This window comes from Mustela lutreola, chromosome 2, assembly GCF_030435805.1.
Source record: "Mustela lutreola isolate mMusLut2 chromosome 2, mMusLut2.pri, whole genome shotgun sequence".
NCBI lineage: Eukaryota > Metazoa > Chordata > Mammalia > Carnivora > Mustelidae > Mustela > Mustela lutreola.
In genome coordinates this window covers 17,540,829-17,568,439 of record NC_081291.1, presented here as the reverse complement: position 1 = coordinate 17,568,439, position 27,611 = coordinate 17,540,829, and the positions used below count along the sequence as shown (strand labels likewise).

The 27,611-nt window shown below is 54.7% G+C and overlaps 1 protein-coding gene across 1 annotated transcript in view; it reads left to right on the top strand.

Moving 5' to 3' along the window:
* Positions 1 to 27,485, top strand: part of SCAP (SREBF chaperone) — a 71,276-nt gene extending 43,791 nt beyond the window's left edge. The window contains exons 3-23 of the mRNA XM_059160748.1: positions 5,417 to 5,546; positions 14,850 to 15,007; positions 15,807 to 16,027; positions 16,195 to 16,300; positions 16,979 to 17,151; positions 17,552 to 17,678; positions 19,141 to 19,253; positions 20,220 to 20,314; positions 21,495 to 21,593; positions 21,731 to 21,949; positions 22,760 to 23,136; positions 23,639 to 23,827; positions 23,907 to 24,108; positions 24,195 to 24,310; positions 24,460 to 24,979; positions 25,074 to 25,159; positions 26,047 to 26,129; positions 26,247 to 26,413; positions 26,574 to 26,654; positions 26,844 to 27,050; positions 27,133 to 27,485. Of these exons, the coding sequence (XP_059016731.1) occupies positions 5,417 to 5,546; positions 14,850 to 15,007; positions 15,807 to 16,027; positions 16,195 to 16,300; positions 16,979 to 17,151; positions 17,552 to 17,678; positions 19,141 to 19,253; positions 20,220 to 20,314; positions 21,495 to 21,593; positions 21,731 to 21,949; positions 22,760 to 23,136; positions 23,639 to 23,827; positions 23,907 to 24,108; positions 24,195 to 24,310; positions 24,460 to 24,979; positions 25,074 to 25,159; positions 26,047 to 26,129; positions 26,247 to 26,413; positions 26,574 to 26,654; positions 26,844 to 27,050; positions 27,133 to 27,378 (3,715 nt within the window). The 3' untranslated portion in view covers positions 27,379 to 27,485. The remainder of the gene's footprint in view (positions 1 to 5,416; positions 5,547 to 14,849; positions 15,008 to 15,806; positions 16,028 to 16,194; positions 16,301 to 16,978; positions 17,152 to 17,551; positions 17,679 to 19,140; positions 19,254 to 20,219; positions 20,315 to 21,494; positions 21,594 to 21,730; positions 21,950 to 22,759; positions 23,137 to 23,638; positions 23,828 to 23,906; positions 24,109 to 24,194; positions 24,311 to 24,459; positions 24,980 to 25,073; positions 25,160 to 26,046; positions 26,130 to 26,246; positions 26,414 to 26,573; positions 26,655 to 26,843; positions 27,051 to 27,132) is intronic.
* The last annotated feature ends 126 nt before the right edge of the window (positions 27,486 to 27,611 follow it).

Below are 27,611 nucleotides of genomic sequence, written 5' to 3'. Positions count from 1 at the left end.
TTGAGGGCTGCCTCCCACTAGCATCAGTTCCCACCACTTAGGCAGAGAGACCTCCAACAGCAATGGAAGTGTCGGGGACAGAGCTGCAAATGCTAGCAGCTGGAAATTGGGAATTGCGCCAGCATGTTCAGAAATAAGAACAGGGGGGATAAGGGAAGGGCACCAGTAGCCTGTGGGAGATGTGTCGGGTGGTCTCATATGGGGAACAGGCCGCACAGGTGTGGTAACAGAGTTACGGGTCGGGGAGATTGGGGACTTCAGGTCCATACCTGACTAAGAGATAAGTGATTTCAGGGGTAGAAGCAGAGGCTAGCTAGGCTAGTGCATTGCCCCAGGTGAGAGCTAATGGTTGCTTAGTCCAAGTGGAAGGCCTGGATGTGGCCTTGTCTAGATATATTTTGAAGGTGGAGCCTTCAGGATTGTCTGAGGACCAGATGTGAAGTATGAGAAAAAGAGGAGTCAAGATCAAAGTGCTTGGCCTGAGCAGCTGGATGGGTGGAGCTGAGGCAGGAAAGGAAGGGGAGGTTTTGGAGACATGGTTCATTTCCTTTGCCCCTGTGAGATCAGGGTAAGCCAAGATATAATCTGGTCTCAGAAACAAGTTTTGCAGAAGTAACATGAGGGTGGTGGTAGAAATCCCCAGACAGTTTCTTTAAATGTCTCTAGTCTGTTTTCTAACCTTGGAAAAGTGAGTGTTTTTACTTTTGAAAATTGCCTGACACTTTCCTTCAAAGCTTTCCTTTTGGCTAGAATTTGGCAGCCATGGATGGTGATGATTCCCTTGCATTTTGCAGTTTTGTAGAAGTTGGCATTTTTCTTTGCTTACGTTAAAAGGGATATATGGTTGATTAAATTTTTTTAGGAAAAAAAATGCAGTACAAGGTATTTGAGTGTGACCTTAAGAACACAGACTCTGGTGCCACACAGTCAGTGTTGACATACTGGTTTTGTTGCTTTCTAGTGGTGATGTAGCTTCTGCGTGTCTCATTGGGTTGTGGTGAGGCTTACATGAGCACATCGGTGGGAGGCACTGGGATCCATATCTGGCACGTAGGTGCTCAGTGAGAGAAACTACCACTAGTACAGGGACAGAAAATGGTCCACTGTCAGTGATAAGAACCATGTTGGGGTGAGTATGGGGCACTTTGGTAGCTCACAGGAGGAGCTGCCGAAGGGAACCCAGATATTGGGGGAAGGGGAAAGACTTCCTGGGGCAAGTGGAACCACAACTGAGGGCTCAGAGATGAGTTATCTAGAAGAATGGGCAAGCGCGTTCCAGCAGGGATGGAGCCTCAGAAGCAAGAGAGCAGTTGTATGGCTCCAGGGCACAGGAGAATCACTGGGAGCCTCTTGAAGAATTTCAAGGCCTGTGGACCTTTCTCCCAAGAGACTTTGTCCTAAGAAAGTTGGAGGCTCTGGAGTGTCCTTCCCTTCTTTCTCTTCCTGCTGTAGTGTTTAGACTCCTGGAATTCACAGATGTTTTTAGTAATTTACAGTTTGAAAAAAAGGCTGCATCTAGTCCAGTCGGTGTGTTTCAAGCAGCTGTGGTGTGGGACGTGAACGTAGACGTGGAGAGTACTGAGTACTGCCTGCTTTCATCCTGGAGTGAAGCTCACGCTCCATCCATTTTAGCTCTGGGCCCCCAGACTCCCCTCCACAGGCAGAGTCCAGGGCTCAGCCCGTGTGCAGTGCAGAGCTTTCCAGAGCAGAACCTTAGCTCTGTTTGGAGTTTGGAGACAGCCCTTGACACCTACCTCCAAACAGTTGAACCTTGGCTTTTGAAAGCAGCAAGAGAGGAACAACTGTTCGTTTTCAGGGGAGTGTTCGTACGACTGACAGCTGATTTCTCCTCCCGAGACCATGGAGGCCAGAAGGCAATGGGATAACATTTAAAGTTTTTGAATGAAAAAAACTCAGGAAAGAATCATATATTATACCATACGATTGTTTGGTAATGGAGAAATTGAGATATATCCAGATAAACAAAAACTGAGGGGATTAGCTACCACTGGGCTTGCTGTACAAGAAACACTAAGTAAAGAAAGCCTGTCAGGCTGAAATGATGGGATACTAGACAGTAATTTTAAATTAAAAATAACACTAGTAGGGGCACCTGAGTGGTTCAGTGGGTTAAGCCTCTGCCTTCGGCTCAGGTCATAATCCTAGGGTCCTGGGATCAAGCCCTGCATCAGGCTCTCTGCTCAACAGGGAGCCTACTTCCTCCTCTCTCTCTGCCTGCCTCTCTGCCTACTTGTGATCTCTCTCTCTGTGTCATATAAATAAATTCAAAAAAGTCTTTAAAAAAAAATAGCACTAGTAAAGGTAACCAGATTGTAACTTTTGGCTTGGTTTTTAACATCTTTCTTTGTCTTTAGGGCTTTAAAAGGCAAGTGCATTGAACAATTATTTTTAAGTCTATGGTGATAGGCCTACAATATACAGATTGGAGTCTGTGGCGATAATACTATAAAAGGAGAAAGACAGCTGTAGAAACAGTGTTTAGGTACTATTGAAACTAAGCTCTTCAGGCTGGATGGTTTCAGTTGTCTTATTTTCAAGGTCGCTGACCCCTTCTCCTGCTTGCTCACATCTGTAGAACCCCTTTGTAACAGCAGTATTTAATCTAGGTTGTTGTAAATTGTTAATAATAATTGTATTCCCCATAGTACCCAAATGATAACTTGAAAAATGCAGAAAAGGAAAGAAGGGAATCAAAGTGGCACACTACCAAAAATCAGCCAGATACCAAAAACCAAACAAGCAAACACAAAAAAACAACTATTGAAGGAATTGAGGAGCAAAAGTCATAATAAGACATGCAAAAACAAGTAGCACAAATAAATCCTTCCTTATTAGTAATCATATAAAATGTGAGTGGGTTGAACTCTTCTATTAAAAGAGACATTGGCAGATTAGATTTAAAAAGAATCTGTCTGTATGCTGTCTACAGGACACTTCAGATACAGACTACACATCAGATGTAATAACACAGAGAGTCTGAAAATAAGAGGATGGAAAAATATATTCCATGCCGAATAGTAACAGAAAGAGACCTAGAGTGGCTGTATGATTATCGGATTCTATTTAAAAGGTTATGAGACAAAGAAGGATGTTGATAAATACCTTAATAAGCAAGAGTGCAGGACAGTTACAGACACACACTCCCTTTCCAACAAGAGCCCCCAAAGCATATGAATCAAAAGTGGACAGAATTGAAATGCAAAATTGAGAAATCTACAGTTACAGTTATTTGAATCCTGCACTTGCAGTACTGGATACAAAACCCAGACAAGATGATAAGGAAATGGGGAACTTGAGCAAGAGTGTCTGCTAGCCAGACCTCACAGCTGTGCGGAGAACACCCAGCAGCGGCGGGACTGACCTTCTCAAGTGCTCATGGAACTTTCTCCCTGATAGACCATATGTTAGGCCACCTTAAGCAAGTCTTAATAAATGAAAGAAGACTGAAATCATATAGAGTGTCTTTTCCACTGTGGACTGAATCTAAAAATATTAGAAGGAAAGCTGGAAGATCCACAGATAAGTGGAAGTTAAACGGCACATACTAAAACAACCAGCGAGTCAAGTAATCAGAAGGCGAATTAGGAAATACCTTGAGATGGGAACGAAAATAGCACAATACACCAAGTGTGGTGGGGTGCTGTGAAAGTTCTACAAGGGGGGAGATGGGGAGCTGTGAAGAGAGCTCCGTACTCATAGCCAGAATATATAAGAGCTATGAATCAATGAGAAAAAGATAATCGAAAGAGTTGAAGAAAAGAGAATGTATCCAAATGGCCAAAAAGCATGCAAAAGACTTTTCAACATTGTTGCACATTGAAACCACAGAGACCCAGGCCTTCTCCTGGCCATGGTTGCAGTTAATTGGCCTGACAGCATCTAGAGGTGGCAGGGCTCTGGAGCAGCTAAAATTCCCGTCACACCACTGGTGGGCACATAGCATTTGTGCAACTACTTTGGAAAATTAGTGTTATCTACAAAGTAGAACAAGTGCACTCTAACACCCAGAAGTTGTCTTCTAGGAACACACCCAACAGAAAGGAGTGCTTTTGGCCACCAAAAGCCATATATAAAGATGACCATAATAGCTTTATTCTTAATGACTGAAACTGGAAACCAGCCAAAGGTTCCTTGACAATGGAATGGGAAAATGCACTGAGATGTAATTCAGGGGAACGGCACATATCTGTGGGAAGGGGTGATCCGCCGTGTGCACTGGTGTGGGTGAATCTAGCAGATAAAGTTGAAGTGAAAGCATCCAGTCATGAGAGGAGTACACACGTGGCACGGGTGATTTCATTTGTAAGCCATTAAAAAGGCAAAACTAATTTATGGTGGTAGAAGTTCTAATTTATTTATTTTATTTTTTTGAGTAGGCTCCACACCCACTGCGGAGCCCAGTGCAGGGCTTGAACTCACGACCCTGAGATCAAGACCTGATGAGACCAAGAGACGTTCACTGAGCCACCCAGGCACCCCCGATAGTAGTTTGGGGGATGCTCTTCACTTGGCGAGGGTGCAAGGTGCCTTCTGAGGTTCTGGAAATGTCCGATAGCTTGATCTAGGTAGTGATTATACAGGTGTATGTATATTTCAAAACTTATTGAACTACGTAGTTTAGTGCATTGTATTCTATAAAAGTTAATTCTCAATTAAAAACAGAAGTATTTTTTTTTTTTTTTAAAGATTTTATTTATTTATTTGAGAGAGAGACAGTGAGAGAGAGCATGAGCGAGGAGAAGGTCAGAGGGAGAAGCAGACTCCCCATGCAGCTGGGAGCCCGATGCGGGACTCGATCCTGGGACTCCGGGATCCTGACCTGAGCCGAAGGCAGTCGTCCAACCAACTGAGCCACCCAGGCGTCCCTAAAACAGAAGTATTCTTAAAAAGATGTGAAAGAAAATGCACATCGGTTTGCCAGCTTTTTGATACAAGGCCAGGGTTTTCCCTTGTGAATGGTGGGTCTGATTATGAACCATGCCCTCAGTGTGTTCTACACAATTTTCATGGTCTCTTTAAATTGCAGCAATTGCCCAGCAGTATGCCTCCGGCTCTTTGGGATTTTTATAGATCCCCCCCCCCCCCAGTTTCTTGTTGTTGTCTTGCTTACATCTAATTTGACAATTTTTTTTAGCATCTTTCTTACGTCTCTAAAAATGTTCAACCTGTTTTATGAATTAGACTTCCTTGTAAGCTTTCTGTGACTAAAAATGAGCTTGAAAAAATTCTGATCTCCAAAAGTGGTTTCTGTGAGTGTGTTTCTAGCCCTGAAGTTTTATGGTTGCAGTATTTTGCACACGTGCACTGTACCTGCGGTGGCTCCTGCGTCACTTGTCCTGGCGCAGCCTGTGCTCCCGCCAAGGCCTAACCCTTCTCTCCTTCTTGTTCGTCGCAGCTGCCCACTGCTGAAACTGCCCCTGCCAGGGACGGGGCCGGTGGAGTTCACCACTCCCGTGAAGGACTACTCGCCCCCGCCTGTGGCCCTTGACCACCAACCAGGGGAGCCCAATGAGCGGCCAGAGTGGGTAGGTGCTCAGCGTGTGGCCAGGGAGAGCCCCGAGGGTTGGGTGGAGATCGGCCGAGGCAGGGGTCCTGGGAGTGTGTGAGGGTGGCCATCTTCTGACTGGTGAATCTGTGTACTTGACCGGCTCTGCACAGGTACCACAAACACCTAGTCACAGTGAATAGCCTTGTTTGAAAGGAAACCCCAAATGACACAACAGTGAGACTGTCCTACAACACCAGGGTCGGGTATGTGGTTGTCATCGCTGTGGCCGGGTGGGTTCAGGGTCCTAGCGGGGCAGCTCACACACCATACCTGGGGCCGAGCAGCCTGAGGTGGCGCTAGCAGCCAGGCCATCTCCTCCTTGCCCCAAGCGGTCATGAGAACCACGGAGCATCCCTAGAGAATGTTGTCATCAGAGTCTTGGCACCATCTAACGTATGCCGTGTTTGCCTCATTTCTCAGATCGGTTAGGTCAGTTAGGTTCGATTTTCTCACAGTGCAGTTAGGTAGAGAGAGTGGAGTTTTGTGTTTGGGGTTTTTTAAATCCCTTTTTACAGTTAAGGAAATGGGGCCCGGAGTGATGAAGGGCCTCTGTTACTCAGTTTACGTGGGGTCAGCACTGCCATCATAACCCCAGGACTCCTGACTCCGGGTCCCTGCTGCTTCTGGACCGTACTGTCTTCAGTTGACTGGGCTCTGATGTCCACGAGGAAGGAAGAGTCACTCCAGTTGAGGGTCTGAGGCAGAGGAACTCACTCACTCTGACACTGGACTCGTTACTCAGAAATCTGGCAAGCTCCAGAGCCCATCTCTAAAGTTTTTACCTGCCAGGTAGTGGATAATCTGTCCATCTTTCACACATTGTGCTTTGGTCCCGTGGACTTGTGCTGGGCTGAGTGTGTTGTTGAGGAGGAAAAGCAAAGCTCGGAGGGCAGAGCTCTTCCTCTGCCGCCTTCTCTGAGAGTGATGGTATGTTCCTCTGTTTCCTTTGCGGGTAATGTGGCCATCCAGTTCCGTGGTCAGCCGGGTGTGTGTTAAGCTGTACATGCTGTCCAGCTTACTAGGATAGGACTCCGTCCATTAACGTCGGAGGGAGCATGACTGATGTTGGCAGGAACTCGCTCTGTGATTTCGTGTCTCAGCTTGACCATTGGCCCAGCCTGGGATCTTCTTGGTTCAGACCCTTTACCCTCATTAACCTCTTGAAGCAGTTGTACCACAGAGTGGAACCGAGGGCTCCTGGTCACAACAGGGTGGTCTCTGTTGGTGGATATTTCATGACTCCACGAGTTCGGTGGGCCTGACGATATCGGGGAGGCATTTAATAATACAGCTGTTGGGGGAGGGGGTGATGTGTTTGTGAGCTCTTTGAACTTCCATAGTGCCCTTCTTTGGTCTGGGATGATGGTAGTAAACAGCTGTCGGATAACTGCCGGGCGCAGAAGTCAGAGGATTGTCTGCTCTCTTGTCCTCACTGGAGCACCCCCCGCCCCTGCCTTGAAGGCCTCTGTGCAGTGACCTGGTGGCTGTGCAGGTCAGTGTTCAGTTATCTTACCTCTGTGGACAATCCATGCTCAAAATCCAGGACAGCAGAGCAGGAGCAGTAAGGACTGCCTTAGTTACAAGGAACAGAAAACTCAGCCCAAACCAGAGTAAGCAAGAAGGGAATTTTGGGAGTCCTAGAACTCAAGGACACTATGGCTTGGGCCTCAGAAGGAGCCCCTCTCTCCACTCTGTCAGCTCCGCTCATGATCTGCGCGCCAGCAGCGCCAGCCCCATGTTGGTGTGGGATGAGAGGGTGCCATGCTGATCTAAGGGAGGTTACGTGTAACTCCCCATCCCAGATCCAGGGGCAAAGGCGGGTACTTTGTTGACTGGCTTCATCATTTGTCTCCACCATGAGGCTGAGAATGAGGGTGGACCATTTCCAAAGGAAAATCAGGGTTCTCAGGCTCCAGGCAGCACAGCACAAGCACCTGCTGCCCACCGGGGGATGAGAACATCCTTCCTTCCCCCATTGCTTCCGGCTTTCGCCATGTTTACTGCATGTCTGTGGTGTGCCTGGTAGGGTGTGATCTAGGGGACACACAGAGCTCACGGCTTCCGGGGAGGTCCCAGGCCAGTTCGATAAGACAAAGATGTCTGTTTATTTTATTTTATTTTTAAAGATTTTATTTATTTATTTGACAGACAGAGATCACAAGTAGGCAGAGAGGCAGGCAGAGAGAGAGGAGGAAGCAGACTCCCTGCCGAGCAGAGAGCCCGATGCGGGGTTTGATCCGAGGACCCTGGGATCATGACCTGAGCCGAAGGCAGAGATTTAACCCACTGAGCCACCCGGGTGCCCCAAGATGTCTTTCTAAAATAAATATGATACATGTCAAAGGGACACAGGAACCGACTGAAAGAGCCTGGTGGTCAGTGCTGGAAAATAAAATTTATTTTGCAATAAAGCAAAGTATTGGATTGGATTATAGGCCAAAGTATAAAATAAATATCTGAGTTCATATGATCAAATAAGTAAATGGGGGAAATAGACAAATTTGGGCAAAAATACAAAATAATTGATGTAAATACTCTGCCCTCAAGGCGGTGGGATTTAACCCCCTTCGTTAAGTGTGCACTGTGCATAGCGACTTCCTTCCAGAGAACACCGTATGGAGACGGGGAGAAAAGAAGCACTTTACAGTGGAGAACCAGATAGATACCTCCCCAGCAAGGCGGTCAGGGTCAGTGTCAGCAGTGGTAGATCAGGCTGATGGTGTATACCCTTGAGGGGCGACAAGTGAGACCTTCTGCCCCTGGTCTTCTTCCCAGATACCCATAATCCCAACCTAATTATGGGAAGAATATCACATGAGTCCCAGTTGAGGGACGTTTTATGCAGTGCCTGACCACAACTCCGAAAAACTGTCAAGGTTACCAAAAGCAAGGAAATTCGGAGAAACTGTCACTAAGGGAAACTAAGGAAACCACATTTTCTTAGTTTTTAACCTGAAGTCCTTTGTCTTTCCCAGGGTCCCATTTAGGGCACCACAGTACATGCACTTGACGCTTCCCTGGCCGCCTCGCAGACCTTCCTGGTCTTGGATGAGCTCGGCAGCTCCAAGTGGTGGCCAGGTGTTTCGTAGAGCTGCCCGTTTGTGGGGGGGCGGGGAGGTTTCTGGTTTTTCCTCTAGATTAGACTGGGGTTGTGGGTTTGGGGAAAACTGCAGGGTTGTGAAGCATCATTCTTTTCACATACATCAGCCTCCTAAGTTACTTTTTAAATTTCCATACAGTAACAATGTTCAGTCTTTATACCTTGCTACAAGTTTTTAAAAAGGTTTTCTAGGGTGCTTGGTGGCTCAGTTGGTTAAGTGTCTGCCTTGGGCTCAGGTCATGACCCTGGAGTCCTGGGATCAAGTCCCATATCGGGCTCCCTGCTCAGCGGGAAGTATCCTCCCTCCGACCCTTCCCCTTCTCATGCTTGCTCGCTCAGGCTCACGCTCTCTCTCATTTTCTCTCTCTCTCAAATAAATAAAATCTTTTTTTAAAAAAGGTTTTTAACGGATACATAGAGAAATCTCATTGCGGTTTCCATTTGCCTTCCCCAGATGATTAATGTCAAGTGCTTGCTGTATTTGCATGTCTTCTTTTGCTGTTTGCAAGTGCCCATTTTGAATGAAGTCATTTGGATTTCTTTTTATTGAATTGCTAGTCTTTCTGTATGCTTTTTATCCTCTTTGGCTTTAGTGTCCCCACAATGGGAGGCCATAGCTACACTCTGTGGTCTTGCCTTCGTGGGTCCTGCAGAGAGGTCTCTGATCCACTCTGCCTGGTCTTAGTACTCTGAGTCAGGCCACCCTATCTTGGAGTCACTAATGCAGCCCTGTCAGTGTGGGAGGGGCACTTTCTGGAAAGAGGGATGTTTTTACCTGAGGAAGAGAAGAACAAAGCAGAAATGGTAGAAGCTTTCCATTCCCCACACTTGTGTGACCTTGGGCAAGTTTCTTCACAACGTTGTTCCCTTGTTTCCCCATTCATAAAATGGGGATGAATCTGTATCATCCATTGTCAGAAGATTAGACAAGGCATGCAAAGGCTTAGTGCGGTACCTGGCTCATCACTTGCATTTGACACATTTGTGACTGTCACTGTACTTGATCAGATCTGGCCAAAGTCCTGGAGGAGGACCAAAGTTCATATGCTCGGATTGCCCTCTGGGGCACAGCAGGCTGCCACTCTCTCCAGGAAGCCTCCCCCAGATTTCTTGCCCTGCTTCTCTGCTCTTGTGTTTCCACCTAGTAGGAATTGTGTTCTATTTAAGCGTGTATTTTAACATAGTAGTTGCTGAAGAAAAGCTTCTTGTTGAACAGAGAAACCGGGTGGCTTACATAGCCGACCAGGAATGTAAAGTGAGGCATTTCTCTTGGACCTTGGTGGGTGGGTGGGGCCAAGTTGGATCTGAGGTGGTGGAGTTTTAACTTTGATTGTATGGGCAGTGGGAAGCCAATCCCCCAGAGGCAAGGACTTGAGGAAAGTGTCAGTAGGAAGATCAGTTGTATTAAACGTGGAGAAACTGAGAGACGAGGTGACCATGCCTGAGAAGGATAGATATGTGAGTGGAAGGATTCATCTGGAAATCCTAATTTTACTAGTTTTAAGCCATGGTAATGTAACTTCATACAACTCACATGTTTTTGGCTAGACACTTCGCCGGATGGTTATATGTGTGGTGTTTTCTTGCGTCCTCACAGTGAAGTGTGAGGTCTGGGATTCTATCCCTGTTCCCTAGTAAGAGCCTGGGGGCTTAGAGAGTACAGACACCATTGTCCAAGGCACACTGCCGGGGCTGGCACTAGAAATTGAACCTAGATGGGTCCCCTGAGCCTGTCCCCCACCCACCGCCCACCACTCCCCCTCACATGCCCAGAGCTGGAAGACAAGGATCAGGAGTTCTGTTTTTCAGAATTGCTGAGTAACAGGTATCCTCTGTCATGTTCTGCAGAGCCCCTGGGTGTGTCAGGATAAAGGTAAACTCCCTGGAGCTCTAGGTTGCTCTGTCTGAACAGAGAGGAAGGACTGTGTTTCAAAAAACAAAACAAAACAAAAACAAGAACAAAACAAGCCTGAGGTCTCTTGCATTAGCCTGGCTTCCCTAGACCGGCTCACCAGGAAACCTGAACTTCACACGAAGACTACCTGGCCGGCCGCAGAAGTGGCTGGGCTTCCAGGGCCAGCCCCGTGGTGTCTGTGGTGGTGGCTGAGCCTGGACTCGGGCTTTCCAAGGAGCCCTGGTCAGCGCCTCATGCTGTGAATGCTAGTGGTTGGAGATCTCATTGGCTGTTGAGGAAAAACAGGCTGGAGAATTGGGTGGCTCTGGCTTTTAATCCTGACTCAGCTCCCTGTCCGCTCTGTCCTTGGACACATCCTTAATCTCTCTGGGCCTTGGTTTTCTTATCCGGGTCCTCGAGGTCAGGGTCTCCCAAGGCTGCACTGAAGGTATCAGCCAAGGCTGCGCTCCTCTCCGAGCCCGACTGGGGAGAATCCACTTCAGGCTCTCTCAGTGACCTGCTGGCAGTGCAGGCTGTCAAGCTGGGGGACTCCCTTCCTCACTGTGTGTTGGCTGAGGGTCCCCTCAGTTCTTTGCTAAGTGGGCCTTCCAGAAGAGGGGGACTTCTAGAAGACGAAGAGTTACAGTCTTTTCCCTTCCAGTTGCGCACACTCTTGTATGCATTGTGCAACCATCCACCGCTGCAATTTTTCGTCTTGTAAAATGGAAACCCTGTACCTCTTAAAAACCCCCGTGCCCCCAGCCCCTGGCAACCACTGTTCTTTCTGTGTCTATAAATTTAATTTAGGTACCTCGTAGAAGTAGACTTGTACAATGCTTGTTTTTTTGTGACTGGTTTATTTCATGCAGCATTACGCCCTCAAGGGTTACTTGTAACCTAATCTCAGAAATGACATCTCATTACTTTCGCTGTCATCTGTTTGTCAGAAGCCAGTCACTGGGTGCTGCCCACTCGGGGTTGCACACGGACGTGAGCCCCGGGAGGTGGGGGTGGCTGGGGTCTCAGTAGAAGACTGCCTGCCACAAGCTCCATCTAGTGGGGAGTCTGCGCTTTGTGCCTGTGGGCATCTGGATCCCTGCGCCCTTCCTCTTCTGTGGCCGCTGTTGGGGTATGGGTGGCTGCGTCTGTCTGCCTGTCTCTCACTTGACAGCACCCAGCATGGGGAGTGGTGGGCCCCTGGCCACGTCCCGCTGCGTTTTCAGTGCCTGCCGTCTTACTTGCCAGCTGCTGCTCCCTGCATTGCCTGTGTAGGCGGATCTCAGGTGCAGCAAGCTCAAGATGCCGGGGATGCAGCCCTCAGGCAGGAGCCGCTGGGCAGGTGTGTAACACCTGAGCTCTCTAGTCCCTTAGGTGGGGTGACTCAGCTAAGACTTGTTACCGCAGAGGTCGTTTGGCCGGTAACACCCTTTGTTGGTTGCTTTCCCTCCCTGTGGCTTGTGCTTTTCCCCTCTCTGTGCTTTCTGCACACCCCAGATAAACCACCCGTCTTGGGCTCTGCTCCTCGGGAACCCAGACTGAGACAGTGGGTGACAAGAGTCAGGCCCATGCCTATTGAATAAACCATGGTAAGGGAATTTTGATGCCCAGAAGAGGGGGCTTGAAGGGTGCCAGTGTTGGGTGGCAAGTTTGTTACAATCCTATTAAATGAGGACCAAGACCTTGGAAAAGTTGCAAAGACGTAAAATAGCTGCTTGGGAAGTTCACTGGGAAATCAGGGAGGGTGAGTCAGGAGCCCTTTAGCAGAGGGAGGCCCAGCCAAGGCCAGGGGGCAGGGCTGTGCTGTAGGACTCAGCCATTCCCTGGGGCTGCCGTTGGGGCTTGCCGGCAGGGCTTGCCAACCAACGAGTGCTGGGTCTACCCAGCCCTGGTGGAAGGACAACAGAGAAAGAGACGTCTAAGGCAAAGGCTTCCATGTTCCTATGAAAATCTGATGAAAGCCGTGGATCCCTCTCCCCTAAAAATGATGATGATAGTCATAACATGTACACTTTGAAGCAGAAACTTTTTTTTTTTTTTCAGTCCCACATATTCTTTTTTTTTTTTTTTTTTTAAATTTTTTATTTTTTATAAACATATATTTTTATCCCCAGGGGTACAGGTCTGTGAATCACCAGGTTTACACACTTCACAGCACTCACCAAATCACATACCCTCCCCAATGTCCATAATCCCACCCCCTTCTCCCAAACCCCCTCCCCCCGGCAACCCTCAGTTTGGAAGCAGAAACTTTAAAAAAAAAAAAAAATTGGTGCTCCCAGAACTTCTAGAGCTGTCCGTAGGACCCAGGAGAGGGCTCTGGTTCTGAGTCATGTTGCACTTGTAGAGATGGTAGTGTGAGTGGTCCTGGCTGGGATGAAGGGGGCTGGGGAGGAAGTTGAGGGCCTAAGGGTGGAGGTGGAGGGCCCTAGAAGGGCACTGGGCAGAGGAGGTGGCGTGTGTGACACAACCTTGTGGCCAGTGGGCACAAACCAGGGCTGGAGGCTCTGCGGTGCTGGGCCATCTCTGGGTGACCTGCCGTGTTCTTCACAGGGTTTGGGGATGATTGCCCTGGGGCGGGTCTCCTTGTAGAGCTGTTTGATTTCAGATGGCTCCTCCCCTACTCAGGCCTGTGGGGGGAGTTGAGCGGAGGAGCTGCTGGCAGCCAGCTCCCTCCAGAGTCCTCTGTGCCTCTGAGCAGCTTCTAGCAGGCCAGGTCCTGTGCAAAAGACAAGCAGGTGAGGCCTTCTGTCCGCGGCGCCTTTGTGAGGGCGTCCTGAACGGAAACTTCACAGAGGCACAGGTGGTTGCCTTGGGTTGTTCCTTGACACTCAGGAGGCCGGAACTTGCCGCTCGCCTTCAGCATCCTGACCTTGCTTGTGCGATGAACTGTCTGGGCGTCATCGAGCGTCTGAGTGGCCTTTCTTCATGTCCTCCCTTGCTCTTGGGCGTCCCTGATTGCGGCACTGCCATGCGTCATGGCTGCTGGGCTGTCTTGCCCTGCCTCCACCTGGATGATGCCATAACTCCAGAGGCTTCCAGAGCGTGACTTCCACCTCGTTGCTTCCTCTCAAAGACAGCCGGGGGCTGTTCTTTGTCAGCGGGTTAGAATCTGCAACCGCTCAGGCAGGCGCCCTCCCAGCCTCCCCTTGTTCTGGCTGGGACTTCTGGTCGCACCTGGCAGGACTCCCGCGTGCTGTCCAGACTGGCTGTGCGCTCAGAGGCGCTCCCCGTCCCTCTCCTGCCAGGCCTTCCCCACCTCACGGCTCCACGCCATTTCTCCCTGGGCCGGCTAATCCAGTACCTCATTTTGGGGGTGCTCCATGACCTCTGTGTCACTGGGAATTACTCAGACGTGCCTGTTACATGTCTGAACGCTTCAGTCAGGGACCTGTTGTTAGTTCTTCCAGGGCTGCCCGCCGGTTCTAGTGAGAGAAGGGTGTGGCGCTGAGTGAGGAGATGCGGGCTTGGGCCCTTGTAACACCTGCACCAGTCCTGAGAGCCTGGGGAGTCCCTTTGCTTCTCACAGGACTGTCGGGGGGCGGGGGTAGTGGCAGTGAAAAGCTGTGCCAGAACTGTTTATTGGTAAGATTTCCGTGAATACGTAATCTCTGCATGTGCTGTTTGGATGCATGTGTGTGTCTGTGGGTCCATGTGGTGGGAGGCGTGTGTGTGTGCGTGTTCTCGATGCTGTGGGGTGAATGTCGGTCACATCCTTTCACAGTGAGGAAACTGGAATCCAGAAAAATACATGTTCCCGAGGCCGTACGGTTGGAGAGCTGGGATTTAAAATTGGGTCTTTGGATCTTTAAAATCCACTGACATGCAAGTGATGGGGTCAGTAAGACAGGCCGCGCCCTGTTGGGAGCTTAGGGTCCTCTGCGGGGGCAGCAGACCCATCCCATAGAGGGCAGGGCTGTAAGTGCTTTAGGCTTCATGAGTCACAGTCTCTGTGCTGAACACTCACCGGAGTCATGGTTGTGTGACAGCAGCCGGGGACAGCACAGAGTGGGGTGGGCACAGCTGTGTTCCAGGAAAATCGTATTCAGAGAAGCAGGTGTTGGGCTTGACCACGCTTGTAGCCATGGTCTGCTGACCCCTGGTCTATTGGGAAGTGAGAAGGGAAGTGGTCCATAGATGGTAAAGAGCCCCTCGGGGACACCTTCATTTCTGAAGTCCCGTCCTTCGGGCCTCACATGGTTGGCCCATCGTAGATGCTCAGTACAGCCTTCCCGAGCATGGGCCAGTGCCGAGCTGACCTTTCTGCCCTTCCCCCGTTTCTTCCGCAGTATGTGGGTGCCCCTGTGGCTTATATCCAGCAGATATTTGTGAAGTCCTCGGTGTCTCCCTGGCACAAGAACCTCCTGGCAGTGGATGTGTTTCGCTCCCCTCTGTCACGTGCATTCCAGCTGGTGGAAGAGATCCGGAACCACGTGCTGAGAGACAGGTAACCCTCTCGGAGACCACAGCCTCCCTGAACTCCTTCCGCACCGCAGGAGGGGTGGGTGCCGGCCTCTCTCTAACCACAGAGCCAGCCAGCTTGGCGGAAACTGAACAGGCAAGCAGAGCGGCGGGGTCGCCAGCTTTGCATTTCTCAGCATCCTGCCGGGTCCCCATGGCCACACACCCCTGGACCTCTGCGGAGGGCACAGTTTTGTCCTCAGGTCTCAGATGGAGTAGGTGTCATCAGTGCTGACCCTGTGCCGGGCTTGCCTCACACCTCAGCTGGCTTGCTGCCTGGCGCCCCTGAGGCGTGGACGTGGTGGTGGTCGGGCTGAGAAGAGGCACCCCCCGCACCCCCAAAGCAACGGATTGCTTCTGAGGCCCCATGGGTGGTGCCACCCAGCCCCCCGGTCTCTGGGGTGTGCTGGCTTCACAGGCTGCCTCCCCTCTGGGATTTTAGTTAGCTAAGGGCTTTGGCACACATTTTGGTGACTGAAATGAAGCCCCTCATTTTTGCCCTGGCTGCCCACTGAATTGCCTGAGGTGTCTTAGTGTGTGAGAGATTGTATCCGCTCTCAGAACGCACTTCTCAGAGAGGCTTGGGGCCTCACGTGTACTGTGAAGGTCCATCAACCACATGGTTTGGTTGTTGACCACCTGGAAGAACCCCCCCCAACCCCCGCCCTGCAGCTGTCCTAATCCTTAGGCATCTGGGAACCTGAGATCAGGAGCCCCCTGTCAGTGCAGTGCGCCTGCCTTGTGTTCACGGACACAGCAGGTGCCTTGTGCTCTCTCCTGCACAGTTCCGGGACCAGGGGCCTGGAGGAGGTGTGCCTGCAGGTGACGGACCTGCTTCCAGGCCTCAGGAAGCTCCGGAACCTACTTCCGGAGCATGGATGCCTGCTGCTGTCCCCTGGGAACTTCTGGCAGAATGACCGGGAACGCTTCCATGCTGATCCTGACATCATTGGGACCATCCACCAGCACGAGCCCAAAACCCTACAGACTTCAGCCACGCTCAAAGGTACCTCCAGGGCAGGTTGCCTAGGTTGGTCACCATGTCCTCTGTGATGGGCGCTCTGGCAGATCAGGGGTTACCCCATGTTTTTCGGGGTGGGGGTAGGGAGGGGTCCTTGACAGCCCTACAGTGGCTGTCTTCCTATGTCAGTACCTGATGCTTTCTGTCTGCAGACTTGCTGTTCGGTGTTCCTGGGAAGTACAGCGGGGTGGGCCTCTACACCAGGAAGAGGATGGTCTCATACACCATCACCCTGGTCTTCAGGCGCTACCATGCCAAGTAAGGCTGGCGGCGCTTGGGGCTCCTGGCTGGGCTGTGGAATGGCATGAGGCTTTGAGTAGTCCCTGCTCTGGTTTAGGGTGTCCAGAATGCCCCCCGGAACTTGCAGTTTTTAAGCATCCTGTTGAAATGTTTATCTCCCTTAGACTGAAGGAGGCTGTGTTTCCACATTTGAGCAGGGATGACCTGACGCCTGGTTAAGAATAAGGAACTAACTATACATTGGATAATTGAATTAAAAAATAAAGAAAAAGAAGAAGGGACTAAGGCAAATTCATTGTCCTGGTGCTTCCACTCTGGTAGGAGTCCCTAGCTGGTGACTCCTGAGCCCGATGTGGCCTCAGGCCTTCCTAGCAGAGTGCTGCAGGCAGCTCCCTACCCAGGGAGAGAACACTGGAGATGCCTCCAGTCGATTGGCTGTCTGGGCCTTGGGCACTTAGAGTGCTATGAGAGGTCAGGAAAGGAGTGTTCAGGAAGGAGCTGGAGGAGCTCCTGAGATAGCTTTGTCATTCTTCCAAGGCTGCTTGGAGACTGTGGGGAAGCTCAGACACCACAGAGCCTCCAGCATGGGGAGGAGGGCAGCCCTGATGGGCCTTCCTGCCAGGGAGGGTCTCTTCCCCTGGCCCAAGAGGGACAGTCTGCCCCCTCACTCCTCCCCGCCCCCCCGCCCACGAGCAGGTTCCTGGGCAGCCTGCGGGCCCGCCTGATGCTGCTGCACCCCAGCCCCAACTGCAGCCTGCGGGCGGAGAGCCTGGTCCACGTGCACTTCAAGGAGGAGATTGGCATCGCCGAACTCATCCCCCTCGTGACCACCTACATCATCTTGTTTGCCTACATCTACTTCTCCACACGTAGGTGCACAGCGCCGAGGCGGGGGGCTTTCTCCAAGCTAAGCGGGCATTCCAGGCTACCTGCTTCCCTGCTCTGAAGGTGGCTTGGCAGAGAGGTCACCCATGCCCGGCGATCACAAACGCCAGGGCTTCCTCCTCTGGTGGAGTCTCAGGCTTGGGTGGTTCTGGGCCTTCTCTGGCTTCTCAGGAAAAGACCCTTCCTGGGTTAGGGCTCCCAAGACACACCATTTCTCTGAGACTGGGAAGTATGTGTGGCTGTTCTTTTCTTGGATTAAACTAGGGGCCTCCGCTTCCTCAGAGGTCAGGCACACTCTGCTCCTAGGTGATAAGTCCAGACGGGCCCCGGGTGGGTCAGGGTCTGGGGTAAACGCTGCCCTGACGTGTCTTCTCTGCCTTCCAGGCAAGATCGACATGGTCAAGTCCAAGTGGGGGCTGGCCCTGGCTGCTGTGGTCACAGTGCTCAGCTCGCTGCTTATGTCCGTGGGGCTCTGCACACTCTTCGGCCTGACACCCACCCTCAATGGCGGGTAGGTCCCCACCGGGCTCCCCTGAGCTTCAGGCCAGAGAGCCTCCAGGCTTGCCCAGGACTGGATGCTTGCTGTTCCCCCAGATCTTTACGTAGTTATCTTGACATTGAAGAGATATATTTTTTTACCTTTGACTCACTTGGCTTGTATTTACACTCATGTATGTATAGTGTATCTATATATACATATAACACATATGCAGGTATGGCCGTGTATGTGGGACAGGTATTCATATATGTGTATATAAGTGTGTTTTTGCATGTGTGTGTGTAAGCGATGTGGATGTGTGTGTTCAGTATATATCCACATGCATACCGCTCCGTATTGGTTTAGGGCACAGATGGGTAGGAGGTTAAGAAAGGTACATTTCTTCCCTTTTTCACTACTAAAACATTCAATTACTAACAAAATAGGTCATTTCAGAGGTTTTTTTTTTTTTTAAGATTTTATTTATTTATTTTGATAGACAGAAATCACAGGTAGGCAGAGAGGCAGGCAGAGAGAGAGGAAGGGAAGCAGGCTCCCCGCCGAGCAGAGAGCCCGATGCGGGGCTCAATCCCAAGACCCTGAGATCATGACCTGAGCCAAAGCCAGAGGCTTTAACCCACTGAGCCACCCAGGCGCCCCCATTTCAGAGTTTTTAAAAGATACAAGCACAGTCTAATTTGCCACCTTTCCATTGACCTGTGCTTTCTCTTGCCATTTCTCTCCAGCTCTGGGGCTGGAAGCCCTGTTCCGTGTTTGTCTTCGGTCTTTAGGCTCCCCCGGCCCCTGCCCATCCTTTAGTGGCTGCTGACTGCCTGGCTCCTCACTTACTGGGGCTGCTCAGGCTGGTTGTGGGCGCAGCGATACTGTGCTTTCTGTTACTTCCCTTGCTCGTGGAACACTTGCTGCCTTTTCTGAACCTGGTGGGGCTGACACCCCATCCCCCGTGGCTGCTGTGCCCTCCTCAGAGCCCTGGGTTCCATGGCCCCACAGCAGGGGTCCCGGCGGGTACACCTCAGCTGGGGTGACCTGTCCCTCACAATTCTCACCAGTAGTCTGAGCCTTAGCTCCCAGAGAACAGGTAGTTCTCCAGATAGCTTCTGCAGAGGTGACGAGGGCCTGGCTGCGGTGCTGCCAAGGGCTCCCCGCCCTTTGCTCTGGAAGTCCGGTGTGGGAGAGACAGGGAGAGCGGTGCTCTGGCAGCCGCTGTGTGCTGTGTAGATTTAGACCAGGATGCTTGCTGATGCCCGGCCGGGCTTCCAAGCCTGCCTGAAAGCTGAGGGCTGTGCAGGCAGAGGGCCTGTGTAGTGCGGCAGAGGGGGCTGGGGCTTGTGCCCTGTGCTTCTGGAAGTCACTCAGCAGCCTCCCGCTAGAGGCTGCAAACCCCACAGCCTTCCCAGGGCCCAAGCCTATGGAGGAGCAGCACGTGCTGGGGCCTCCTCAGCACAGTCCTCACTCTCTCCCTCTCTGTCCCCAGCGAGATTTTCCCTTACCTTGTGGTGGTTATTGGGTTAGAGAACGTGTTGGTGCTCACCAAGTCTGTGGTCTCGACCCCAGTGGACCTGGAGGTGAAGCTGCGCATTGCCCAAGGTAACACGGCTGGCAGTGAAGGGGGCGCTGGGGGGGGGGGCTTCTGTGCTGCGCTTCCTGCTGTGGAGGAGACAGGGGGCCCCACGGGTCGCCCTTGCTCTGACCTCCAGTATAACGTCGTGTGGACTGCCGGGCCCTGGGGGCTTGGTAGCATGTGCCCTGAGGAACCACGGAACTGCTAGACTGGACTTTGTGCTGGTTCATGTTTCAGTCAGAACACAGCAGGGCCCATGTGTGCCGTGGCCCTCTGTCCAGACTGGCACCCAGTGCTTCCTCTTCCTGCCTCACTCTGCCACACCAGGCGCAGGCTCCTGCGTCTGGTCACTGCAGAGACTGCCTCCACCGCTGCCACGAAAGGCCCTTGGGACTCGGTGCCAGGAGCTGGGGGTCAGGATTCTGAGGAAAGTGGGCAGAGAGCCTAGACCTGGAAGTCTAAACTCTTGCACTTCCTCTGCGGAACCCCCAGTCTGTGGGAACGGGGCCGAGGGCAGGCTTTTCGTTCATTCGAAGCCTTTGTGAGCTGCTGTGAGAGGCCAGGCCCTGCGCTAGATGGGGAGCTCTGAGGATGCGAGGGGACACGGCCCCTTACCCAGCAGGGGCTTGCTCGGGGGCAGGGGCTGGAGGAAGAACACAGCCAGCACTTGCATCGCTCGGGCCTTCCACCGGCTGTGGCTGTCCCTTGCGGACCAGACAGTATAGTACATGGCTGTGCCAGAGTGGGCGGCACTCGGCTTTCCTCTCGGATTTGCTCATCTCCGCACCCTGCTTCTCCCTTCGTCTGATGGCGGCCGTAGCTCTTCTCGGTACTCTCCAGCCCCTTCCCTGCGGCAGCCGTGCAGTGCTGGCAGTACTGGAGCCTGGGCACTGGGAGAGTCCCGAGCACTGGGCCACTGTGGTGGAATGGCTGCCTCAGAAGGCTGGGCACCCTGCCGTGTGCTGGCCCCATGGCCCTGTTGTCCCCTGCAGGCCTAAGCAGTGAGAGCTGGTCCATCATGAAGAACATGGCCACGGAGCTGGGCATCATCCTCATTGGCTACTTCACCCTGGTGCCCGCCATCCAGGTAAGACCCCAAGGCCTGCCCGTGCGGGGGTACCCCTCAGCACGGACGCCCTGGCCTTGGGACCTCTGCTGCCCAGATGCCGTTCCATGCACACAGTGCTCCTGGCAGGCCTGGTTCAGAAGTTCTACCCAGTTCCAGTCAGACCTGTTTCTCATTTCTCAAGCAGAAGCCCTGTGCTGCACTGGCCCTCTCCTCCTTCCTGGGCTTAGCGCGGACCCACTTATGTAGCCTCCAGGCACAGACTACCCCCCACTATAGGAGGGCCACCACCCACTGCTCTGAGTGGCTCCTGTTCTTGGCCAAGTGCTCCCACCCAGCTGTGGGGCTGCGAGCAGGCGGAGGGGGACCTACGCCGAGTCGGAGCGCAGACTTGACTTGGGGGGTTGCAGGGAGGGAGCCGTGCAGCTTGTCCTCCCCGTCCGTCCCCCGGAGCTGGCAGGGCTGCTGAGTTGTGGTGTGAGCAGAGAACATAGGGTGACCGAGAGGGCATCTGCAGGACATAGTGCTGTCTTGGGACATTAGAGCTGCCAGAGCACTGTGTCACCATGAGCTGGGTCCTTTATCTTACCCCAGATGTGAGTGGAAGCTGTGGTGAAGGGCAGGGAAGGAAAACTGAAATCTGAGCAGATTCTGTGGACAGAACTTGGAGAGCAGAGGCACTACCCATATTCCTTTCAGGGCAGAAATAATTCCCTCCTGCCCTCTCTCCCTCCGTTGGTACTGTGCAGTCACTGGCAAGGAAGCTTTCTGGGAATCCTGACATTGGGTCAGGCCTGGGCTCTGTGTAGGCATTGGTCATAGAACTTAAGCAGGGCCAAAGAGTCTTTGAGGGAGGCCTTTTGGGGGAGCGGGATGCTGGGGCTCAGATTTTCAGGTTGGATCAGGCCTGAAGGTATCAGGTTGGAAGGTATAGGGAGAGCACCTACCCTTTCCACCTTCTTGGGATGGTGGTGGGGGAGAGTGTCTCTGCTGCCGCCTGGTGTGTGGGGGGGGGGTTGCAGCTGGCACTGCCGCTTGTTCCTCGGCCACTCTGAGTCAGAACACAGCAGCATCTCTTTATCTCTTGGCTGGGCTCTGCCCGCCACTGCCCTACAGATTCTGAGGTACTTGCAGGCAGGGAGCTGCTTCTCAGGGTCTGCGCCATGATGTCATCGTGTTCCCTCAACTGCTCTAATTCCAGGAGTTCTGTCTCTTCGCCGTTGTGGGCCTGGTGTCGGACTTCTTCCTTCAGATGCTGTTTTTCACCACTGTCCTTTCCATTGATATCCGCCGGATGGAGGTAGGAGTGTGCTGTGCCCTGCCCCACCTACCTTCCTGGCCATGCTCAGGGTGGCCCAGGGTGAGAGCGCTGCAGATCTCGGTCGTGGGCTGCCTCTGGACAGCAAGGTCGAGCCTTGACCACTGTGCCCCCCACAGCTAGCAGACCTGAACAAGCGGCTGCCCTCAGAGGCCTGCCTGCCCCCAGCAAAACCAGTGGGGCGGCCAGCACGCTTCGAGCGGCAGCTGGCTGTGCGGCCCTCCACACCCCACACCATCACGCTGCAACCGTCCTCCTTCCGAAACCTGCGGCTCCCCAAGAGGCTGCGTGTCATCTACTTCCTGGCCCGCACCCGCCTGGCGCAGCGCCTCATCATGGTACCTGCCACCTCCTGCCCCCCCACCGCCCTCTGAGGGCTGGCCCTCCGTTCCCTCTGGACTTCTGCGCTTTGCTTTGGGAGGTGGGGGGTGCTCCTCGGGCCCTCACGGCCCCAGGAAGCCCGGCTTTGGGAAGCTGCCCACCATACCCTCCTGCCCAGATCCTGGTGGCTTCGGAGGTGATAAGCCTATCTCTGAGAGCAGCAGTCCCGGGAGCATCGGGTAGAAGAGTCACCGTCTCCTTAGAGGGACTCAGGACAGGAGCCTGGTGGATGGGGTGCTCTGGGATGGAACAGTGCCCGGCGTCAGAAAATGCTGGCCAGACTCATTCACTTGTTGGGCTGCGTGGAAGGAGAGGAGCAGGGCTGGCTACTGGCCAGCAGTGGCGCTCCCATGGAGCTGCAGGGAGAAGGCTGAGGCCCTCTGAGGACTGGGGGACCCATGGGCGTCTCTGAAGCAGGTCAGTTAGCCGGTCCCTCTCGCCGTGCTGACCATGGGAATGGTGCCTGCTTTCTGGCCCCAGCTATTAAATGGGGTTTGGGGAAGTTCTAAGGGCGCTCTTCGTATTTCTAGGGCAGGAAACCCAAACCTTGACCATGAAAAGGGGACTCGGTCCCTCCAATGACAGTTGGCCCAGGTGGTAGTGGGAGGACTTGGTGAGGCAGAAGGGAGGACAGGTTGGGACCTGGGTCTTCTCCCCACCCCCAGGCCTGAGGTCCCTGCGCTGTTTCCTTCTGGCATGAGGGCCAAGGCTGCTGGGGGTCAGGGCCACCCGGAGGTCCCTCTGAGCACCCATTGGCCCCCCTGCAGGCCGGCACTGTCGTCTGGATCGGCATCCTGGTGTACACAGACCCAGCAGGGCTGCGCACGTACCTCGCTGCCCAGGTGACAGAGCAGAGCCCGCTGGGCGACGGCGCCCTGACTCCCATGCCTGTGCCTAGTGGCGTACTGCCCGCCAGCCACCCCGACCCTGCTTTCTCCATCTTCCCACCTGATGCCCCTAAGCTACCTGAGAACCAGACGTTGCCTGGAGAGCCGCCTGAGCCTGGGGGCCCAGCAGAGGGCACCCCTGACAGCCCTGTCCCAGAGGTAACCTGGGGGCCTGAGGATGAGGAACTTTGGAGGACCCTCTCCTTCCGCCACTGGCCTACGCTCTTCAGCTACTACAACATCACACTGGCCAAGAGGTGAGTTGGGCTGTATCAGCTCATCGTCCCAGAGCATCCCTTGCCCCTCAGGCAGGAGACCCATTGCTTTGAATTTTGTGTTTCCTTTCCAAGAAACACCCATAGGGTTGTGAGGTAGGAACCTATGCTCCAGGCAGTCACAACCCAAGACAATGGCCCTGGGTCTCACCCTGGGAACTCACAGGTTGCGGCCAGCCCCTCGGCTGGAATGACATCAACCCACCGGCCGTCACCCACTCTGTGCCCGGATGGGGGACAGAGGCGGCCCACATGCAGTGGTGGCTGAATGGGCACTGGGTGCCTATCACAGAGCGGGGCTTGGGGTGGGTGCTGGGCTGGGAAGGACTTGGCTCTGCCCCCCCCCCCCTTCCCTGCTGGGAAGCCTGTACCCAGAAGGTGGGCTTGGAGTGGAGCGTGTTGAGCCAGTCCTGGTGGGAAGGGGGAGGGGCCCTTTCACAGGCTCCGCGCTGACACCCCACCCCCACCCCCCGCGGGCTCCCAGGTACATTAGCCTGCTGCCTGTCATCCCGGTCACCCTGCGCCTGAACCCCAGGGAGGCCCTGGAGGGGCGGCATCCTCAGGACGGTCGCAGTGCCTGGTCCCCACAGCGGCAGGGCCCAGGGGCGCTCTGGGAGGCCGGCCCCAGGGCGCCCGGGGTGGTGCCGGCCCACGGCGACATCACCCTGTACAAGTAAGGCTCCCCAGGGAAGTGGTCGGCGGAGGGGGATTCAGGGGTGGGGGCGCACGTGACCACGCTCTCGCCCGCGCAGGGTGGCGGCGCTCGGCCTGGCGGCTGGCATGGTGCTCGTGCTGCTGCTGCTCTGCCTCTACCGCGTGCTCTGCCCGCGCAACTACGGGCAGCCCGGCAGCGGGCCTGGGCGGCGGCGGCGCGGAGAGCTGCCCTGCGACGACTACGGCTACGCGCCGCCCGAGACGGAGATCGTACCGCTGGTGCTGCGCGGGCACCTCATGGTGAGCTGGTGGGCGGGGGCGGGGTGGGCGGAGGCGGGGCCGGGGCGGGGCCCACGTGCTGACACCCCTCCCCCCACTTCCGGCAGGACATCGAGTGTCTGGCCAGCGACGGCATGCTGCTGGTGAGCTGCTGCCTGGCCGGCCACGTGTGTGTGTGGGATGCGCAGACCGGGGACTGCCTCACACGTATTCCGCGACTGGGGTAGGTGCCTGCCCCCGCCCCCGCCCCCACCCCACCCCGCCCCCGCCCCCACCCCGCCCCCTCCGGTCCCACCCCACCCCCCCCCCACCCCACTCGGTCCTCATTCCATCTTCCCTCCATTCTCACTCCGTCCTCCTGGCCCGCGGCAGGCTGCGCCGCGACAGTGGCGTTGGCAGCGTGTTCGAGGCGCAGGAGAGCTGGGAACGGCTGTCGGACAGCGGGAAGGGGGGCCTGGAGGAGCCGGGGGACAGCCCTCCCCTGCGGCACCGGCCCCGGGGCCCCCAGCCGCCTGCCCTCTTCGGGGACCAGCCAGACCTCACCTGCCTGATTGACACCAACTTCTCTGCCCAGCCGAGGCTCTCGGAACCCACGCAGCCGGAGCCCCGGCACCGGGCGGGCTGCAGCCGTGCTCGCGAGGGTCCGGGCTACGACTTCAGCCGCCTGGTGCAGCGCGTGTACCAGGAGGACGGCCTGGCGCCCAGCCACTCGCCAGCCCTGCGCCCGGCCTCCCCTGGGCCCGGGTCGCCCCCGACCCCCGAGGACGAGGGGGCCTATCCAGAGAAGGGCTCCCCTTCCCTGGCTTGGGCCCCCAGCGCAGACGGCTCCATCTGGAGCCTGGAGCTGCAGGGCAGCCTTATCGTGGTGGGGCGGAGCAGCGGCCGCCTGGAGGTGGGCCGGGGCCAGGGGATGGAGGAATGGGGGAAGGGCAGTCCACTTAGGGTTTTAGGGTGCAGGCAGGTGCTCATGGCCTCTGGACCTGCAGGTGTGGGACGCCATTGAGGGCACACTGCGCTGCAGCAGCGAGGAGGTGTCCTCGGGCATCACGGCCCTCGTATTCCTGGACAAGAGGTGAGAGTGCTGCCCAGCCTGGCCAAGCCCCAGCTGTGCCCTTCCCGGTCCCTTCCCCAATGTGTCATTGATGGCCCTTCTCAGTACTCAGCCCCACACCTGTCAGCAGCAGGTACGCCACCACAGTGGGGGTGACAGCTGAAGTGCCAACAGCCTCCCCGCCAGCCTGGGCATGTTTTTCAGTTCCTCCACACTTGGAAATTCTTCCCTGCTCTGCTCGTTCTCTCCCGCCCCTGACCCCAGGGTGTCTGCCCAGCCCTCAGAGCTCCTGGTGACCGCCGGCTCTCCTCCTGGCCCTCCTGCTCCCCCTGCGCCCACCTTCGTAGGCTGTGGCCAACTGTGGCTTTCCGGTTCAGGCCTTGTAGGCAGGCCCTGCCTTGTGCTGGTGGGACCTCTGGGCAAATGTCTCTCTGCCTAGGAGTTCCTGGGCAGGGAAGAAATCCTGCTTTTTTGTGTGGAAAAAGGGAGTGCAGTGGGTGGTGCTTAGAGCAAAGCTGCTCTTCTTTGGTGAGACCACATGCCTCCTGCGGCTCCCACACAGTCCCCTTGGGGCCCGTCTCCCTCCTCAGAAGCCCGCCCTTTAGCTTCAGGCTGTGAGGGCTTTAAACTGTCTCACCTGTTCTCCAGGTGCCACTTTACACGTCAGCTCATGTGCCCTCGTGACCACCCTGTGAGGCAGTAGTTGTCCCCATTTCACAGATAAACAGAGGCAGGGTAGAGTTGCAGCCTGGGTCCCCGGCTTCAGCATGTTTCCCAGCACCTGTGCTTGCCTCTCGGCCATGGTCCCTCCGGCCGCTCCCATATGCCCAGCGGAGCTGACCCGTCCGGTGGCCACAGGGCTCGGGTGTTCTGAGGGAGCGCCCCCAGCAGCCGGTCTTCTCTTCCAGGATTGTGGCTGCCCGGCTCAACGGTTCACTGGATTTCTTCTCCTTGGAGACCCACGCTGGCCTCAGCCCCCTGCAGTTCCGAGGTCAGAGGGCCTGTGCTGGGCACGTGTCTGTGGCCGGCGGTGGGCAGGGGTGCAGAGTGCGGGGGCTGCCTGCAGGGTATTTCCTCAGAGATTGCATACTTGGGCCGCTGTCTGCAGGGACTCCAGGGCGGAGCAGTTCCCCCGCATCCCCTGTGTACAGCAGCAGTGACGCGGTAGCCTGTCGCCTCACCCACACCGTGCCCTGTGCGCACCAGAAACCCATTACAGCCCTGAAGGCCGCAGCCGGGCGACTCGTGACCGGGAGCCAGGACCACACGCTGAGAGTGAGGGTTGGCTCCGTCTTGTGGGGGCTGCGGTGGCCTAGCCTGGGATGGCGAGCTTTTGGGGTCAGCCAGGGAGAGGAGGTAGAGAAGGGATTTCCCGGCCAAAAATGGAACTGGGAAACCACCCGAGACCAGAACCTGATGCCCACCCCTGCCCCAGGTGTTCCGTCTGGAGGACTCGTGTTGCCTCTTCACCCTGCAGGGCCACTCAGGGGCCATCACAGCGGTGTACATTGACCAGGTGAGGGGGCCACGCGTCAGGTACTGGGTACCAAGCCATGGCCTTTGTTTGGACTTGGGACAGCTGGCCTCCAGAACCTTTGGGGAAGCAGAACGGGAGGGAACCCCCACTCCCCAGGGCACTGGGATACTCTCGTGGACAGAGGCATTCCCCCAGTGACCCAACCCCCCCCCGCGCCTTTTCCCCTAGACCATGGTGCTGGCCAGTGGAGGACAAGATGGGGCCATCTGCCTGTGGGATGTGCTGACGGGCAGCCGGGTTAGCCACATGTTCGCTCACCGTGGGGATGTCACCTCCCTCACCTGTACCACCTCCTGTGTCATCAGTAGTGGCCTGGATGACCTCATCAGCATCTGGGACCGGAGTACCGGCATCAAGCTCTACTCCATTCAGCAGGTGGGCAGATCCGGGGCCACAGGACTTTTGGCATTTTAGGGAGGGATTCGAGGCACTAAACTGATCCTGTCTTTGTCTCCAGGACCTGGGCTGTGGTGCAAGCTTGGGGGTCATCTCCGACAACTTGCTGGTGACTGGCGGCCAGGGCTGTGTCTCCTTCTGGGACCTAAACTACGGGGATCTGTTACAGACCGTCTACCTGGGGAAAAACAGTGAGGCCCAGCCCACTCGCCAGATCCTGGTGCTGGACAATGCCGCCATTGTCTGCAACTTTGGTAGCGAGCTCAGCCTCGTGTACGTGCCCTCCGTGCTGGAGAAGCTGGACTGAGCAGGGGTGGGAGCTGATGGTGCACAGCGGAGTCTTCCAGAAGCTGTCTCTGAACTGTCCTGTCCTGCCTCATGACTGTAATAATATTAAACTTTTTTTTTTTTTTTTTAATCCCATCTGCTACGGATCCTTCGAGCCACTTGCATCTTCCCCTAGAGCTGTCGCACCCCTGCCTCACTCCCTCCATGCCCGAGCCTTGCATGGTGCACAGGGGCAGCTCTGGGCCTGCCTCC